The sequence below is a fragment of the Mauremys reevesii genome, linkage group 4 (assembly GCF_016161935.1).
Source record: "Mauremys reevesii isolate NIE-2019 linkage group 4, ASM1616193v1, whole genome shotgun sequence".
In the NCBI taxonomy this organism is placed as follows: Eukaryota; Metazoa; Chordata; order Testudines; family Geoemydidae; genus Mauremys; species Mauremys reevesii.
In genome coordinates this window covers 85738415-85757313 of record NC_052626.1, presented here as the reverse complement: position 1 = coordinate 85757313, position 18899 = coordinate 85738415, and the positions used below count along the sequence as shown (strand labels likewise).

The window sequence follows — 18899 nt, the reverse complement described above, 5'->3', positions numbered from 1 at the left end:
AAGACCCCAACTGCTTTTATGCTTGTTAGTTGTCCAATATCAAACATAGTATCAGCTTAAATATCTATTATTTCCTGTCTCTCTGGAGATTATGAGCTTGATCCAAAGCCCACTGAAATCAATGCAAAGATTCTCATTGACTTCAATGGGCTCAATCTGAATCAGATCCTATATCCTGCACGTGTGGGGAGAGGGATTCATAGTTCTTTTCTATGTCTAATGAACATGCGCCTATTGACTCTTTGCATAGTTGGCACTCCACCACACCTGCAATGCTGTAGTTATCCAGTAAGACTCCATTGGAACTATAGGAGCAGTAGGATAAACCTTATACATACAGAAGCAGAACAAGTGTACCAAATAGGTTCATGCCGACAAAAATGGTTTCATATTATGCATAAGAAGTTTTAGAAAGTGTGAAGTGGGTTTGCCTGTTTTTCTGTTACCATAATTTCTGATGATATATTTCCTCTACATAAATGCATTGGTGTAATACTGAATATAAAGAATTTGCCTTCTTCGTCTTCTTTCACTTATCCCACCATCTGGTGTCAGGTCACCGTCCACCCATTTACCATCCTTTTTGATGCCATCCATCAATTGCTTCTTCGCCTCTCAGAAGGGCTGTGCCTCCCTGTGACATCCTGCTTGGGGGGAATCGAGACCCGAGAGTCCCTGTGTTACCCCACTCAGCCTCAGCAAGTGAGTTTTGTTGCTGCTAAGCTACTTGTCTGCTTCCTCACACACCATCCTCTCATGCAGAACCCAGGCAAAAAGCAGCAATGTCCAAAGAATGATATGAGACTGAGATAAAGGACTGGCTAAATAACAAGCAGAAATTACCATAGGATGCACAATGTTTGCATTAGTCCACTGAGCCTGATGCAGGTGATTTTTTTTAACCTAAGTACAATGAACGCACAGATCTTACAGCTTGATTCATCATGGTTAGAGATAGTGAGCAATGTAGCAATTGCCTTTCCTGCACTTTGCACACCATTACAAGAAAGCTTCATAGATAGATATTTCTTACTTGTAAAATCCTAATTACATATGCATTTGCTCCAATTTGACAGTATTTGTCAAGTGCTTTGCAGCACTGTATGTTTCTCTGGTATGTTCAGTTAGTGATTGGGCCCCTTAAAATACATTCACCAATATAGTCACCCTTTGAAAAGGAACATCTAATTTAGCAACTTGAAAAGTCTGATATCTGATGTCTTCCTTAAGACCCAGAGTGAAACTGTACAGAGGGACAAAGGAAGAAGTAGCCATGCTGGGGAGCCTTGGAATGGGTTGTGGTGGGTTAGGATGAACAGGATAACTCAGCAGATCCAGTGACTGAGAATCTCTGAGAAGGGAATACATGCAGGGAAGGCCTGTAGCAGGAAGTCAAGCTGGGCTTCTATCCCAACAAAGTTTACTGCACGCAACCTGGTTTCTTGGGCTAGGTGCTGTAAGAACATTTAGACGAATGAAGGGTTTTGATTTGATTCAGACTTTTTGCTATTTGTTTTTTCAACTGTCTCTTTCTAAACACACGGCTCCTTTGCAAAAATGCTTTTGATATTTTCCATGACTAGAATTTATTGATCAATAAACAAACTACACCTAGAAGTGCCTATGATAAAACCATTGATTTCTGAGTACTAAGGGTAGTGCAGAGAGGGGTTCCATACTGCTATACCTACATAAGAATGGCCATACTGGGTCAGACCAAAGGTCCATCCAACCCAGTATCCTGTCTACTGACAGTGGCCAATGCCAGGTGCCCCAGCTGGAGTGAACCTAACAGATAATGATCAAGTTATCTCTCTCCTGCCATCCATCTCCACCCTCTGACAAACAGAGGCTAGGGATACCATTCCTTACTCATCTTGGCTAATAGCCATTAATGGACTTAACTAGATAAATTCGTGGAGGATCTGTTTTAAAAACATTGTTATAGTCCGAGTCTTCACAACCTCCTCAGGCAAGGAGTTCCACGGGTTGACCGTGCACTGTGTGAAGAACTTCCTTTTATTTGTTTTAAACCTGCTGTCCATTAATTTCATTTGGTGGCCCCTAGTCCTTATATTATGGGAACAAGTAAATAACTTTTCCTTATTCACTTTTGCCACACTACTCATGATTTTATATACCTCTATCATATCTGCCTTAGTCTCCTCTTTTCCAAGCTGAAAAGTCTTAGCCTCTTTAATCTCTCCTCGTATGGGACCCGTTCCAAACCCCTAATCATTTTAGTTGCCCTTTTCTGAACTTTTTCTAGTGCCAGTATATCTTTTTTGAGAGGAGGAGACCACATCTGTATGCAGTATTCAAGATGTGGGTGTACCATCAATTTATATAAGGGCAATAAGATATTCTCCGTCTTATTCTCTATTCCTTTTTTAATGATTCCTAACATCTGGTTTGCTTTTTTGACTGCTGCTGCACACCGTGTGGACGTCTTCAGACAACTATCCATGATGACTCCAAGATCTCTTTCCTGATTAGTTATAGCTAAATGAGACCCCATTATATTGTAAGTATAGCTGGGGTTATTTTTTCCAATGTGCATTACTTTACATTTACCACATTAAATGTCATTTGCCATTTTGTTGCCTAATCACTTAGTTTTGTGAGATCTTTTTTAAGTTTCTTCACAGTCTGCTTTGATCTTGAGTATCTTGAGCAGTTTAGTATCATCTGAAAACTTTTCCACTTCACGGTTTACCCCTTTCTCCAGATCATTTATGAATAAGTTGAATAGGATTGGTCCTAGGACTGACCCTTGGGAAACACCACTAGTTACCCCTCACCATTCTGAAAATTTACCATTTATTCCTACCCTTTGTTCCCTGTCTTTTAACCAGTTCTCAATCCATGAAAGGACCTTCCCTTTTATCCCATGACAACTTAATTTACGTAAGAGCCTTTGGTGAGGGACCTTGTCAAAGACTTTCTGGAAATCTAAGTACCCTATATCCACTGGATCCCCCTTGTCCACATGTTTGTTAACCCCTTCAAAGAACTCTAATAGATTAGTAAGACATGATTTCCCTTTACAGAAACCATGTTGACTTTTGCCCAACAAGTTATGTTCTTCTATGTGTCTGACAATTTTATTCTTTACTATTGTTTCAACTAATTTGCCCGGTACTGACCTTAGACTTACCAGTCTGTAATCATCTCTACAGCCCTTTTAAAATATTGGTGTAACATTAGCTATCTTCCACTCATTGGGTACAGAAGCTGACTTAAAGGACAGGTTACAAACCATAGTTAATAGTTCCGCAATTTCACATTTGAGTTCTTTCAGAACTCTTGGGTGAATGCCATCTGGTCCCAGTGACTTGTTACTGTTAAATTTATCAATTAATTCCAAAACCTTCTCTAGTGACACCTCAATCTGTGACAATTCCTCAGATTTGTCACCTACAAAGAACGGCTCAGGTTTGGGAATCTCCCTAACATCCTCAGCCGTGAAAACTGAAGCAAAGAATTCATTTAGTTTCTCCACAATGACTTAATCGTCTTCAAGTGCTCCTTTTGTATCTCGATTGTCCAGGGGCCCCACTGGTTGTTTACCTGTTCAACAGGTGTAGCTTAAGTTCCTCATGGCATGCACATGACAGCGTTTGGAAGGGAGCAGCATGGTTCTATCATTTCCAAACACAGACAACTTTGTTTTGCCTGTGAATGCTAGCAGCCCCACTGCCATGCTTTCCAATCTTCCAGCCACGTTATGACTACCCCCTGTCTGGGCAGGCCCTCTAACAGAGTTAGCACATCCAAACTGGGGAGGCATACTTTAGCTCTTAAACCCTAAATGGCCAGATTATACTTGGCCCTTGCACAGCAGTGAAGCTGAGGGAAAAGGGAAGGATGACGACACAGGGTGCTTTACAAACCTTGACACATGCTTGAAAAAAGTCAAAGAGAAGTGCAGCAGCCCCATGCTCTGGGAAATAGAGGGATCAATCCCTTCCTATTTCCTGTGTACCTGACAGCATAACTGACCAGCAATAAAGCAGCTGCACACCCCACAAAGGTGTGTGTAGCAAAGTGAGACTCACTGGTGGGGCGCCTCCTGCTGGTTGTTCTGGGAATTAGCTTGATTCCAGCTCGGAGCGCCCTCTGCTGGCCGGTGGCTCACCTGCCTCAGGCCCCCATGTTCTTCCCAGACCCTGGTGCTCCTTACCATGGGGGTCTGCCTCAGCAGAACCCCCCACTCTCTGCGTCTCCTCTCCCAGTGGAACCCCCAACGCTCTAAGCTCACCTCAGTGGCTACCGCCAGCCCCTGTTCACTGGGGCAGACTGCAGTCTAATGGCCACTCATCACTGGCAAGGGGGGTTTGGGCCTGCTGCCGTTCCCTGCAGCCCAGTACCTCTCTAGGCCTTCCTGTCAGGCCGCAGCCTGGGAGGTCACCAGGCCTGAGCTCCCCAGCTCAGCCCGTCCCTTCACCAGCACTGCTCTATCCACGGTACCCTTTGCTCCTTCAGGAAGCTAGGTCCATCTCTCTCCAAAGCTAGAGAGAGACTGACCCAGCTCCTGGATCACAGCCCTTTTATAGGGCCAGCTTTCTCCTAATTGGGCGCGGCCCCAGCTGTGTCTGCCTTTCCAATCACCCTACCTTTTCTCCTTGTTTTTCAGGAGAGGGATAACTGCCCTGTTACAGAGTGGAGTAATGGGCATGGAAAGGCCAAGCACAAAGGAGTTCCAGGATACATCCTGAGAGAGAATGCCTCCAAGTGCTGCATTTGGCATGGTATAGCTTAGTGTTAGCCCGAACACATAGCATCCCTAAATGGTACACTCTAGAATGAGACTAGTAAAACTAGTGAATATGCCATCTTTTGCTTAAGGGTCATGGAGTTTGGGCAACTTTCTTCAAGGTCACTTTTGTGAGAGACCTTCTCAAAGGCTTTTTGAAAGTTCAAATAAATTGTACCAACTGATTCTCCTGATCCAACTCTTTGTTGATACAGTCACTGAACTTCAATACGTTAGAGAGCCATGATTTTCTTTTGCAGAGCCACGTTAGCTAGACCCTTTCACATCACGATCATTTAGGCATTTTCTAAATTGATTTTTAAATATAATTTCAAATCAGTTGATCCACACTGATGTAAAGTTCACTGGTCTGTAATTCCTGGGATTAGTCCTAGCACCTTTTAAAAATGCACAACATTTGCTACCCTCCAATCTTCTAGTACAGTGGCTGAATGTAATGATAGACTGCATTTTTTCTGTGAGGAGCTCAGCTGCCCTTGAATCTTTACCATCCAATCATGGTGAGTTGTTAATCTTTCATTTATCAGTTTGTTTCAGCACCTCCTCTTTTGTCCCACTCCTCCCAATAGTATTTCATCTTTATTACCTGAAAAGAGTAGTCTGCAGTAGGTATCTTCCCAAAATCCTCTGCTGTGGAGACTGATACAATAAATTGTTTAGCTTTTTTATTATGCCTTTAATTAGTCCTTATTTTACTTGAGGTCCAGAAGAGCCACTGATTTTCTTGCAGGCTTCCTTCTTCCGATATACTTAAAGCATTTTGTGTTGGTTTGCTTGTTGTAAAGATCTTTGCTCTTCAATGAGAATGAAATATTTAAGGAGCCAAATTCATGGCTCTGCTGGTCTATGAAGGCACATACCCACTAACTTAATAGACTGGTATCCCCTTACATTTCTAAGTACCATTTTAAAAAATGTAGTTCAGCATTCCACCACTTAGATACTGAAAGAGTACACAATAGCAGCTATCTTATTTTATAATAATTTTATTTCATCTGTTTTTCATTAAATATTAAGTAAAAAGGCATCTAAAGTAGATGCTGGAGTACTAGCAAATATGCATTGACATGCCAAGACACTATCGAACACACAAATTCTGCCATCCTCTCTCACCTAGAGTTCAGTGGGACCACTCAAGGAGTAAGGTACTATTCAACATGAGCAAAGGTCTCAGAATCTGACTTTAAGTGTTTCATACGATGATCACAGATGATAATCAGCATATGGATCATCTTGTCTACCCCCTTGATAGCAAACCAAAAAAACCCCATTAAATTTGATCTCTATTCAAAATACAGGTATAGTTCAGACAATATCTGCCAAATAGAAAAGTGGGGGTGGGGGAATCCATGCTTCTAATACAGCAATATAAGCAATGGATGTCCAACACAAAAATTAAACATTAGAAAAAAAATTATCTGATAGTACCAATGTCTGCAAATATCTGCAAGTACACCTGAACTGCAACATGGAAAGGTAGTCCCACAGTTGGGCTGTAATATTTCCTTAATTTGGATCTAAACTGCAAACGCCACCAGCAATGGTTCATTTTCCTTATCATGCTGCATTATGTATTTGCATATTTGACTTAAATGCCTGTATTAATTTCATTTTTAACCAGAGGCAATTATCAGCATAAATCCTACTATTTCAACATCACTGAATTCCCAGCGAGTCTGATATCATCACTTCAGTAGGTCAGCCTAAACTGATAAATTATAGACTATTTACATTCAAAAAATAAAGCCACCTGCTTTTCAATGGGGATTTTAATTGCCAGTTCATTTTACACTTTTCTCTGTGCTAAAGACAATTTGGGTCAGAGAAAGTTTAGCCAATGAGGAAAGCACTGTCATCTTACAAATAACGTATATGGGATTGCTGTGTTATTGAAGGACATCTTCAAATGCAGTGTGGCAAACAGAACACATTATTGATACGTGTCATTTTGCTTCAGATGTGTATCAGCTTACAATAAGCTTCTGTAGAAGATTTCACCAGAAAGATTTAAGCTTTAATTTAAAGTAGCGTACAACCATTGTATTCTCTTTGGACAATATAGCAGTCATGGAGAGCATGATATCACATGTTAAAGTATACAGAGGTATCTATTTTTAGCATCACACGCAGCAGAAAAATACAGGCTTGTTTAGAGGAGACAAAAATCGTGCTGTAAAAACCTGTTGTGCAAGCTTTGAGCAGGAGGTTGGACTAGATGACCTCCTGAGGTCCCTTCCAACCCTGAGAGTCTATGATTCTATAAGAGAAGAACTTCTCAATGAAGTAACCCTGCTCTCTTTAATTCTCTTTTTACCAAATCTGCTCTTTTCTCCAAAGATCCTTAGGCAAGTGGGCACTGGAGGCCTGTTTTGTAAAAGAGTCACAATGCAGCCTTCAATTTTGAGCCTGTAATTTTCTCAGGCACACATATTTCTGGGTGAAATTATTACTACAAAATCCTGATTTTCATAGAGTCAGTTAGTGAGACATGCAAGTGACTTGATATGTGCACACATTTGTTTGTGCCTTCAATGTGGGAGGCCATATCTGAAAATCAGACATATCTCTTGTACTACATATATGCAATGATTTCTCAGATGCATAGCTCCATTTCATTCTGCAATCAGTTTGCATACCAGATTCATAAACTTCACTTGTGATTAGGACAGCTTTATGCAACAAATCCCAGTTCCACAGTCCAGTGGCACATCCTACATATCTCCACAACAAAGGGATCCCCTTTCATAGCTCACAGTTGTGTAGATTGTATCTGCAAAACAGTAGCCACTCTCCTGAAATATATCCCTAATTGTTCAATAGAGGGTAATAACCATATTTTCACTGCACAATGGGAGTATTGCCACTGTCACTCTTTCTCCACTCAGTCTCTTTATTCTTAAAGTGATAGCATATGGAATTATAGATCTGCCTCCTCCCTGTCCTGTACCTATCTGCATTTTGTTCATCCATTCATTCTCTCATCTACTTATTTTCTTTTCAAGAGATAGAAAAGACTTTTCTTATATTGTTATTTGACCTGAGAACAACATATAAGTGGTGAAAAGTATAGGTTCCAACAGTGCTGGACTCAGACCTCTCTAGCAGTGCTGAGAAACCCTACATTTGTAAAATCTAAGAGTTCAAGACTATAGTTCTTAATCAAAATTTTTCACTGAGGCTCCTAGAACCCCTACAAGAAGGAAACTAAGATTAATCGGAGAAACAAAGGGACAGAGAGTAGAGGAACCCAGGGCATGTCTACACTATATCTGGAAGTGAGCCTTGCAGCCCAGGTCCACAGACTCATGTTAGCAGGGCTTGTGCTAACACTCTAAAAATGGCTGTGTAGACAGTGCTCAGACACTGAGGCTTGGGTTGGGGTTTGGGCTCTCAAGCCCGCTCCCCCTTCCACCCGGCTTCAGAGCCTGAGCTCCAGCCCAAGTCAAATATCTACATAGCTATTTTTAGTGCATTAGTGCAAAGCACACGTTTGTGGAACTTGGGCTGGGAAGTTTGCTCACAGATGCAGTGCAGACATGCCCCAAGGGGCTAACTCAGAGTCATTTACTCCATGTGAACCTTAAGCAAGTCATCTGTTCTTTTTGTATTTCCATCAACACAGGTACCAAACAAGTATGTCAACAAATGTTAACTTTATAATTGAGTCCCAAATCAATGGGAGTTTCAAATGAGTAAAGCCTGAATAATAACCACAGCCAAGAGCTGAGAGCTCATGTGCTTGAACTGATTGAGCAAGCTAGATTAAGAATACAAGTTACAGGAATGAGTCTTAGTGGACTGTAGACACAATAGAAGCAACTAAATAAGAACATCTTTATGGGGATTCCTAATAGTCCACTATAAATTGGTTTTAGTATATGCATCAAAAATAAAATATATCCACTGTCAAAGCTAACTGATAAAAGTAGATAAGCCTCATTGTCAAGAAATTATTTACCGGTAAGTCATTTTGCATTATAGTAGCATGGTCAATATATTAGACAGACAATAACAATACACTAATTACTGGACAGTTTTTATACAAGAAATGGTTCCATTTGTTTGTTGTTTTTTTAAACCCAGCCAATTATGACCCAAAACAGCAGAATGTAGCTGCTTCAGTATTGGCTTCAGTTCAGACTGGAAGAACAAACACACAGCATTTACTACATAGTGTGCAGCACTGAAGACACTGAAACACAGAAAAAATAAAATCTAAAAACTCTTTTGTCTTGGTAGCCTGAGCAAATAGGTTTACATCTTCCTCTGGCATCCCTTTCTTCTTATTAGTAACAGGCAAACTGAACCAGGGTCTCTGCTGAATGCACAGAAAAAAGGGCCCAGGGGAGAGTGCTGTCAAGGAGCCAGTAACAACTCTGGCCCAAGGTGCAGAACAGAGCAGCTGGGAATGCTCTAATATGGGCCAGCTGACAAGAGCCCCCAAGAGACCATCTGCCAGCTGAGCACAGCTGACTACACCCAGGCCTTCTCCTCACACACATTTATTGCCTGAGTCATGAGCTGTGGGGAGCGTGGTGTAGGAGCATCTGTGCTACCTCTGAACCCACAGGGAATTGAAGGAATCCCCAGGTTGGGAGGAGGATGATACCAGTCTCTGCTCCCTATGTGCCATCTGAGCAGCCCAAAGAGAACAGAATGGGGCATAGAATCTGTCCCAACTGATCTCTTACACATTTTAAAGCATTTACTTAGCTAAATCGATGAAGGCATTTTATCAGTCTCTGGATTATTGCTTCTTTCTACTTCTCTTTTCCTTTATAATAAACATCTATTTAGCAAGAGAAGTACATGTACTATCATCTTTATTCTGCCAATAGGTTCTTTAGTTTCCATACTAAACATTTGGGACCAGATTCTGCAAATTACACAAAACCACACAGGGAAGGGTGGTGTGGAATCATACAACCCCAGCGGGTTCTGCAGGGATTTTTCTGCCCTGCATGCACATTCCCTCAGCAGGGTGCAAATTTGGACAGTTCTGGCTGGCATGGCAGAAGCACTGCCATGCTTTCTTCTTGCCCCTCCCTCACACTTGACTTGGTTTGCACCCCTAAAGCCAGTAGGAGGGAACAACACCTGAAACCTCTTGAGTGCAGAGACTGCAACTGTCGGTAGCCTTTGAACAGGATGTAAAAGGAGGGGTGGAAAGCCTGTTCTGCCTTCCCTCAGCCATGGACTGGCACAAGGGCCTGGGACAATCTAGCCCTTTCTTGGCATTTGGAGTTAGTCAATATCTGCACAGACATCAGATGCATCATATGCTTCCAAATCTATCTCTCACTGAGATGGATTTTGAGAGGAATGATGATGATAGTGAAGTGCAGTAAATATTACAATGTGTAAATACCAAATAGCTTGGAAAGAAAAAGACATGGGATGGTGCTGAAAAAAGTCTAACCGGCATCACTCAGATACATTTGTACATTTTCAGTTCTGTGAGTGATGATGATCCCAGTAACTTAATGTTTAAAACAAATCCCAAGAGTGCAATAGGTTAAACTGCCAGTGGGATTATTTAATGACAATTTAAGCAAGCAAGAAAACATTCCAAATTTAGATCTAATTTGTGAAACAGATTGAGAGAAAATCAGAATGTCACCTTCAGATGACACCAGGCATGACAGGTTTCATCTGGCTTGATCTCCATAAGCACTAACAAAGTCCACTGTAAACAGTGGCAGGCACTGCCTTGATCTTTTTAAATTACCCATGTTAAATGAAACAGTGTGTTCCAGGTAGGGAAAGTCAATTACCAAATAATCAAAATTTACACACTCACTGAAGAAACAACAACATCCAGAATCTAAAACAATGGAAGGCAACAGTTGCCCATTGAAAGTAATATTTTTCTTATTACAAAAGAACAGTTTCAAGGGAGTTTTACCTTTCTCACAATGACTCCCTGTGAATCCAGAAGGGCAGGCACACTTGTTAGGGGTCACACATGTCCCACCGTATCTGCATCCCTCTTCACAGAATGCTGAAAGAGAAAAGCAGGCTACTGTACAACACAACTTCTACATTTATTATACATTTGTGAGGTGCCAAAGAAAGTCTTCCTAATATTGTATCTCAGAAAACAGAATTCAAAATGTTAAAATCCAACCCATCTGCAAACAAAAGGAGCAGGGAATCCAGGTAGCTGGTATGGAAGCCTACCTGACTGCCCTCATGGCAAAGCACTCTTCCAATAAAAGATTAATATCCACCTGTTGCAAATGATAGAAGAGAAAAAAATAGAGTATAAAACAACATTTAATGAGCTGATCTTAGCTCAAATGAACTCAGTAGGAGTTTTGCAATTGTGGGGCGCTGATCCACACAGCACTTGGTGGTGGCCAGCAGACAGCTGGCTGGTCACATGGTATTGGCTCCTCCTCCTTGCTTCCAGCTTATAAGTTTCATTCAAAGCCTATCAAAATGCAATACCCTCCTGAACTTGTTTTTCTGTTTAAGCAGTTGCCATAAAGAAGTTATGTAATCACAAAAGGGAGGCTAAGTGGGCCTCACAGTTGAAACAGGAAGGGAGATGGACCATAGGACAACTTCTCTATTGAGATACAGTTCACACTATGAGAAAGCTTGAGAGCCCCTGCCCTAAACTTAACTATCCAGTAATTATGATTAAGAAAACCAATGTATCAGGCCCATTCTTATAAACAATGCTTCTGTTTCTTCTCTTACACCACTGTAAATAAGGAATAACTCCACTGGACAGAGCCGGTGTAACCACTAGGCAAACTAGGCGGCCGCCTAGGGCGCCAAGATTTAGGGGCACCAAAAAGCGGTGTCCGGCATCCCGGGAGTCAGCTGAGTGGGGCAGCGTGGGGAGTGAGGACTCCATAACAAACCCGCCTCCACAGCAAGGGGCGCCGCGCAGGACGGTCAGTGGGAGCCTGCAGCAGAGCAAGGAGGAGACAGCCGGCCGGGCGCAGTGACCAGCGCAGCCAAGGGACGGAGCCGTTGGAGGAGGCAGGACGTGGTCCTGAGCTCAGGTGAGCTTTGCTCTCCAACACGCTGCGCCTGGGGCCTGGCACAGCCTCCTGGGGCGAGAGAAAGTCAAACTAAACCCTGCAGTGCGACGAAGGGGAAAGGGCTGGCGCAGATGCCGCTTCCAAACACCCCTCCCCACCCCGGTGGCACTGTGCCAATGCGGGGAGCCAGCCCTGATCCCAAGGAGATCCTCACCTGCTCCCTGGGAGAGCCTGGCTCTGCCCTCCTTGCCCCTGGGTCCCCCTCCCCCCCGGAGGGCAAAGTACTCAGAGCCTGGGAACATTTAGAGACCCTGCAAGCTGGGGACATTCTTAGCCTCCTCCTTGCTCATAGGTTCCCCTGGGTCAGAAGGGACCGTTGTGATTATCTCCTCTGACCCCTTTGTATTCATTCTAATGAACAATGCCACATTATGCAGTATTCATTTCTGAAAGTTTATAATAAGTGATGCTCCGGGGGGGGAGGGGGAGATGGGGGCGCAAAGTGGAAGTTTTGCCTAGGGTGCAAAATATCCTTGCACCGGCCCTGCCACCAGAATGAATAAAGTTACACTAAGAGAAGAGAATCGGCCTTCTGTTCTAAAACTGTTCTTACTTTTTTTCAATAAGAGGTCAAAATGAGCCTGCTTCTGCTCCCACAGAAAGCTTTGGCAAGGACTTAATTGAGAGCAAGAATGGTCCCAGTGTGAAGCACATTCTTAAGAGCATATTTCCTGCCCCTTCCTCACCACACATTACAGTTCTTGAGGCACTCAGTGGACTAAACCCCACTAGTGAGTGAAGCTAAAATTAATATTTAAACGGAATTCAGCATCTGTGTTAATAACAGAACCACAAAGTGCATCTGCAAGCTAAAATCACAGATGGAGTGTTGGCAACGAGATGTTACAAACCGTATAAAAAGACAAAGTGTTACATAACAGATGAGGTGTTTTAGATTTTTTTTTTTTTTGCAAAGTACTAACAAGACTAACAAGGTGAATAAAATACCAAACATTAGGAAAATTTATCTTGTAATTTGTAACTGCTTGAAGGTGACAGAAGCAAATCATATCTCCTGACTGAATTAATTGCTAAAATGATCTGTCACTCTATCACTATACCTTGTAGCACAGCATTCTGTTTTGGTGAAGATGTACAGGAAGGGGAATCCTAAAATAATGTATAAAAATAGTAATAGAAGAGCACAAGGAATTCTAGGAATGGGGGAACCACTTGCCCAATAATATCCGCTATTTCCTGCTGCATATATTCCATGCACTGGTCATTTGGAAGTTTATCTACTCTAGTTTCATCTCAATCATGTTCTAACTCATAAGAATAGGGCAGAGAGATGTTTAAAGAGCAACATTAATTTTGATTTCTCACTGAATATTTTCCAAAATATGAACAAAAAGGTAAGTTCACACAAGACAGAAAGGAATATTAAGGCACATAGCCTTACAAAAACCGTAAATCTAGGAAAAACATGATGAGATTACAGAATTTCCTTATGTAATGTTTCCTAGAATATTGTGTTCAGTTCCAATCTTAGCATTCTCAGGGAAAATAAATTCCTTAGCACTTGACAAAGTGCAAACTAAAACATTTAATCTTTATTGCTTGAAAGTGATAGCTAAGTAGGGACCTTACGGAAATAACATTAACATTCTGTGTGGCATGAAGATAATTAGTATTTGCAGCACAGAGGTTATAAAAAGCAAACGTCATACAGAAAAGAAAAAAACAGGTTGTTGTTTGTCAATCAGTTTCACCATCAAATAGCAAACAGTCTATCAACAGCATATACTGTACTATTTCATAAACGTGACAGATCATTCAAATAAATAGGAGACACACGAAGAGGCAAAGAAGAGAGACAGAGGTTTATTGCTCATAACTCATAATACACATACATAAGACTTATTAGAAACAATGGGATATACACATATGTAGTGAAGGTAGACTACAACCTCAATTAGGAAGGATTGTCTATTGTTTCCGTATTGCTATAATTGATTCTGTGAATATGACATGTTTGTTTCTTAGAATGAAGCTTATTTCTAGATCTGTATAGAAACTGTAGAAGCAGCAAAGAATCCTGTGGCACCTTATAGACTAACAGATGTTTTGCAGCATGAGCTTCATGTGTGTGTGAACCCACTTCTCTTCAAGCAGCAGTGATGGATCCAGGGGCAGGTGTGTATATATAAGCAAGCAAAAACTGGTTAACTTTCTTGCTATCCTTCAAGCTAACCAAAGAATGCTCCTCCTCCAGGAGGAAGTGGTTTATGCACAGGGTTGCCATTTTTGAGACTTTGGGCACTGGGACAAGACCATGTCTCACAGTACTGAGGTGCTTACAGCAAAATGTGATGACATTGCTGTGACACAGAGGCCCACTGGTACCAGCTGGCAAAGAATTCACTGTTCTGTAACTGTCCTATCAGGCCTGACAAACTCACTGTATCTAGCACACTGCTTTCATAATAGTTATCTATTAAGAATGTCATGTGAGATCTTAAATGGAAGCCAGTATCACACTGATCCTCAAAATCATTGTGAGATGTCTGTATGGATGATATTCAAGACGTTGATATGTTCTAAAGTCTAAATCAAGGCAGGGTTGACAAACAGGTTTTGAGACAAACAATTCACTTGATTCACAGACAATTCATGAGTCACTTGATTCACTTGTCTTGCTATCAGTTATATAAATTAAGCACTGCAAGCCAATACAATGTAAGACACATCTGCATACGGAGTAAGCAAGAGGATACAAAAACACTGGAGACTAAACTACAGTGGGTTATCCTCTCTCTGGGAGAAAAATGAACTTTGAAGAATAAAATAGAATGCAAGGAGACATTTTGTTATTTCATTCACTGAAAAAATGTTTTGAAAAAAGGAGGGGGTGTTCATGAATGCTTGGATCCTGATTTGACTGAAAACCTGATAGCTCTCAAAAAGAATGAATCCTTGGGGGAACATCTACTCTATTAAATAGGAAAGATAACCTTTGATAAGTGTAGATCCAGGTTTGTATTTTATTTTATAGATAACCATTTCTGTTTCCCTTATTCACTCTCTCAAACTTTGCTTTTGATAATAACCCTTTTTTTTTCAGTGTTGGTGTAGCTGCATTGACCCCAAGGAATTAGAGAGACAAGGAAGATGAGGTGATATAGTTTATTGGACCAACTTCTGTTGGTGAAAGATACAAGCTTTCAAACTACACACAGGTCAAAAGTTGATCTGAAGAAGAGCTCCCTGTAGCTTGAAAGTTTGTGTCTTTCACCAACACAAGTTGGTCTAATAAAATATTACCTCGTCCACTTCTCTCTATAATAAACTTATGACTGTTTTTTACTATACATGTACTTCAGTGCTGGGTTGTTATATTGGAGCTGAACGTCAGTTAAAACAAACAAGCTCTTGTATGCACTGTTCCTTTTGGGGACAACTTACCTAGTAACTTCTGTGAATGTCCAGTGGTTAAAGGCTGGACACTGCAGGGAACACTCTGAGGACTTGGGGGTTGGTGTGTGCCTATTACCAGTTTGCACAAAGGGGGTTGATTCTGCAGAGACCAGAAAGGCAGTGCTTGTATGGCCAGAGGCTATTAGTTTCAGAGAGTTGGAACTACTACAGACACAGACAGGACCGCTTCACGCTAAGAACAAGTAGTGGCTAGGTGGGTACCCATGGGGAGCATCACAACTACATCAGCATTTTGCAGTTTGTCCATCATCACAATGCCAAATCACTGATGAGCTGCAACATCATCGCACAGTGATAATGTCAATATAGTGATGCTTTGAGTGATATGTTATTGCACGATCCTGTGGTGAGGAAGAAAGGTACTCCACAAACCCCAGTGCATGGACACCTGCTTGTCACATGGGTGATCGAGGGTTAGGATATTAAAGTAGAGGAAAATCGGCTTCGGCAATAGTTACGTGTGGCAGGGGGTGTCCTTGCCCCTCCCGGCTGGCCAAAAAGATCTCTAGAAATTCAGACCCACTGTTCTGAGTAGCTTGTTTTTGTTTATTATCCTTTGTTTATGACTCAGTAAAAGAAAGGCCTGAGGAAAGGCACAAACTCTGCTAGTGGTAAGAGCATTAATCATCTTCCGCAGCTGGTGATTCTGCCCACTGGCTACATACCCTTTAATCCTTTTAATCTGGGTTTGTAAGGAATGGAATCATCCTGTTAACCCCCCAGAAAATAGTGGCTATGAAAGCAGAGAGGTTTGTTTGAAGGTTACTTTCTCTAACTTCTGGGAAAAAAGAGTCTCAGCATTATAGGTAGAGTTTGTAGCACCACCTAAAGTTAAGGCAAGTCAATACTTCTCGTTATAAGACCCTGATTTCAGTTGCTTGTAACTTTGCCTAACTTTAACCATTTGGGCTGAAACAACCAATGCCATGTCTTGGCTTAACGCTGAATTATTCTGGAATGGGAAAAAAATGCATTGTTTCACCCTTGGTAAAAAGTCTGTACAACTATTTCATTGAGAAGATCTAAACTTTGTGCTTTGAAGTAGGGACTTGACATTTGGCAGAAGAGTGGCCCTAATGTCAGGAATCTGAGTTTTTCTGTCCCTGTGAAAATTTGCCCAAATATGTTAAGGCCTCTGAAAAATCTCAGTTCACAGATGCTCAGGAAAGATTTGTTAGAGTTTGGCATCTAAATTCACCAAAAATGCATCTGCATCGAGCATGCTCCACCCTGGGACCGCAGGGGTGGAGCAGGACTTTGGCTGTAATTGCATTGGGCACAGGCACTGAGAGCAAGGGGACTGTCTCCTTTGTCCTTTTGATGCTCCCACACCAAAAATCTGCAGCATAGTTAGCAATCGGCTGGTGTCCCTACTTCAGGAACCGGAGTGAGGCTTCTGACACTCATATGTTATTCATTAAACGCAAAACAGGAGCATGTTGACCATTGTATGAAAGGGAAATTCTGCCTTGATCATTATCCAAGTTGAATAGAGTTCCAAAATTCTCTCTCTCACCAAGGACAACAAAAAGGAACTGTGGTGACTTGCTCTGGACTGAACCACTTCCCAAGCCGTACAGCCAGTGGGAAGATTGCAGAAATGCAGAGCTTTGGATCTCATAGTATCACACCTGCTTCCCTCAACCCCAACATCAAAAAATGAGGGCTTACCTGAAAGGAATTTGGTAGCTCTTCTACTTCTATTTCCCAAGTGTCATGGAATGCTAAACTGTATTATACTGCTCAGACACTAGGTGGCACTGTGTGCAAAATACATCTCTACCCCGATATAACGCTGTCCCCAGAAGCCAAAAAAATCTTACCGCGTTATAGGTGAAACCGCATTATATCAAACTTGATTTGATCTGCTGGAGCGTGCAGCCCCCCCTCCCTGAACACTGCTTTACCGCATTATATCCGAATTCGTGTTATATCGGGTGGCGTTATATCGGGGTAGAGGTGTACCTTATTTAAAGGAACCTCCACCATACCTGTCAGATCATTACAGGATCTTATGATGACACATCTGGTGTGTATAAGCAAGCTCTGTATCCAGTCCATATCTGGTTCAGGAGCATGATATGGTGTTAGAAGTGGGATATAGGTGAAATTCATTGTTGCTTTGTTCATGCTGTTCTTCATTTACTCCTGACACCATGTAAGTCTCCACGTGACATTAACATGTTTGACGGGGTCAGGCCAGATGGCTAAAGGAGAGTGGTGGAAGTCAGGTATATTAGTCCTAGGATAAGCAAATCCCTGCTCCCCTGGTAACTGAACAGGGGTTACTCCAAGTTAATTAGGAGTAACCTGGGGCCACTCAAGGGGCCTGCCAGAACCTATTAAGAGTCTCCCCTCCAGCCAGATAGGGACACGTGATAGGAGCTGTGGGAGGAAGGCATGCTACTGGAGAGTCTGATGATGCAGACACTGATAAGCACCAGGAGAGAAACCCCACAGGTACAGAGGCAAAGGGCAGGAGAAACCCTGCCCAACAGGGCAAACAGCCCATCCAGACCTGGAGGTCTGAGGGGAGAGACCCTACCAGAGGAGAGAGACTGAACTGAGTGTCTGGTATGTCGCTCCCAGGCCTGGAGGGGCTATCAGAGACTAAGGTGCTTCCCTCTCCCCCTCTCAAGGAGGCCAGGAGGAACACTGCTCAGGCAAGGTGTAGACAGTAACCTCAGGGGTAAGGGGAAATTCTGAGGGAGAGTGGAATTACCCTAGCCCGCCACTAAGCGGGAGTGCAGAACCTACCGAGGCAGAGAAAGAGCTCTATCACACAGGCTACTCTTCAATGCCCCGGAGAACTTGAGCTTTGACAAACCTTCAGAACGTACAGACCGGAAACAAGATTTTGCATTGCCACCAAGCTGCACAAAGAAACTAGAGATATATCATCTTTAACTTATGCTATGGGGAAGCAAGCAGAGCATATCTTTAAATTCCTTGACTTTACTGAAGACCGTCACAAGGATAACTATGAAAGAGGTCTGGCTATGTCTGATGCATACTTTATACCCCAGAGAAATGTGGTTTATGAAGAGCATGTTTTCACTAGAGAATTCAAGAACCAGGAAAAACCACTGAATGTTTTATAAGAGCTCTGCTTACAGTGGCTTAAAATTGTGATTCTGGGAATGCAAAACATGCAAATATCAAATATAGGCTGGTTATTGGGTTAGCAGATGAAAACATTTCACAGCTGCTACAAGTGAAGAGATTTAACCATAGCCATAACTATTCAGATAGCAAAAGTCAGAATTAGTCAAACAGAACAAAAGGCAGGAGCATCTTGTAAAAACCTGAAACTAGCTTAGAAGCTATAGAACAGACACTTAAGTGTAAAAAGTCATTATCATAAAATCTCCTGACGCAAGGAGAGAGAAATCTCAGGGTAAGAGGGACAAATTCCAGCCTACACACACAAGGTGTAGAAAAAAGTCAGAGCCCAAGAGATGACACACATCCAGACAAAGGCACATGATGTAATAAATGCATGAAATATGGGCATTTTGCAGCTGTTTTCAGTCAGGGAGTTGACTCTTATTACATACGATCAACAGCCATTGTTTCTGGGATCTATCTCTTGGAGTGAAACTGAATATTCATGGGAAGACTATGACTTT

General features: G+C 42.0%; 1 protein-coding gene across 3 annotated transcripts in view; it reads right to left on the bottom strand.

Annotated features, from left to right (window-relative positions):
• The window catches only part of NELL1 (neural EGFL like 1), a 422689-nt gene that overhangs the window by 93117 nt on the left and 310673 nt on the right, over positions 1-18899 (bottom strand). For all 3 annotated transcript variants that reach the window (XM_039535560.1, XM_039535559.1, XM_039535561.1), the window contains one exon: positions 10683-10778. In XM_039535560.1, the coding sequence (XP_039391494.1) occupies positions 10683-10778 (96 nt within the window). The remainder of the gene's footprint in view (positions 1-10682; positions 10779-18899) is intronic.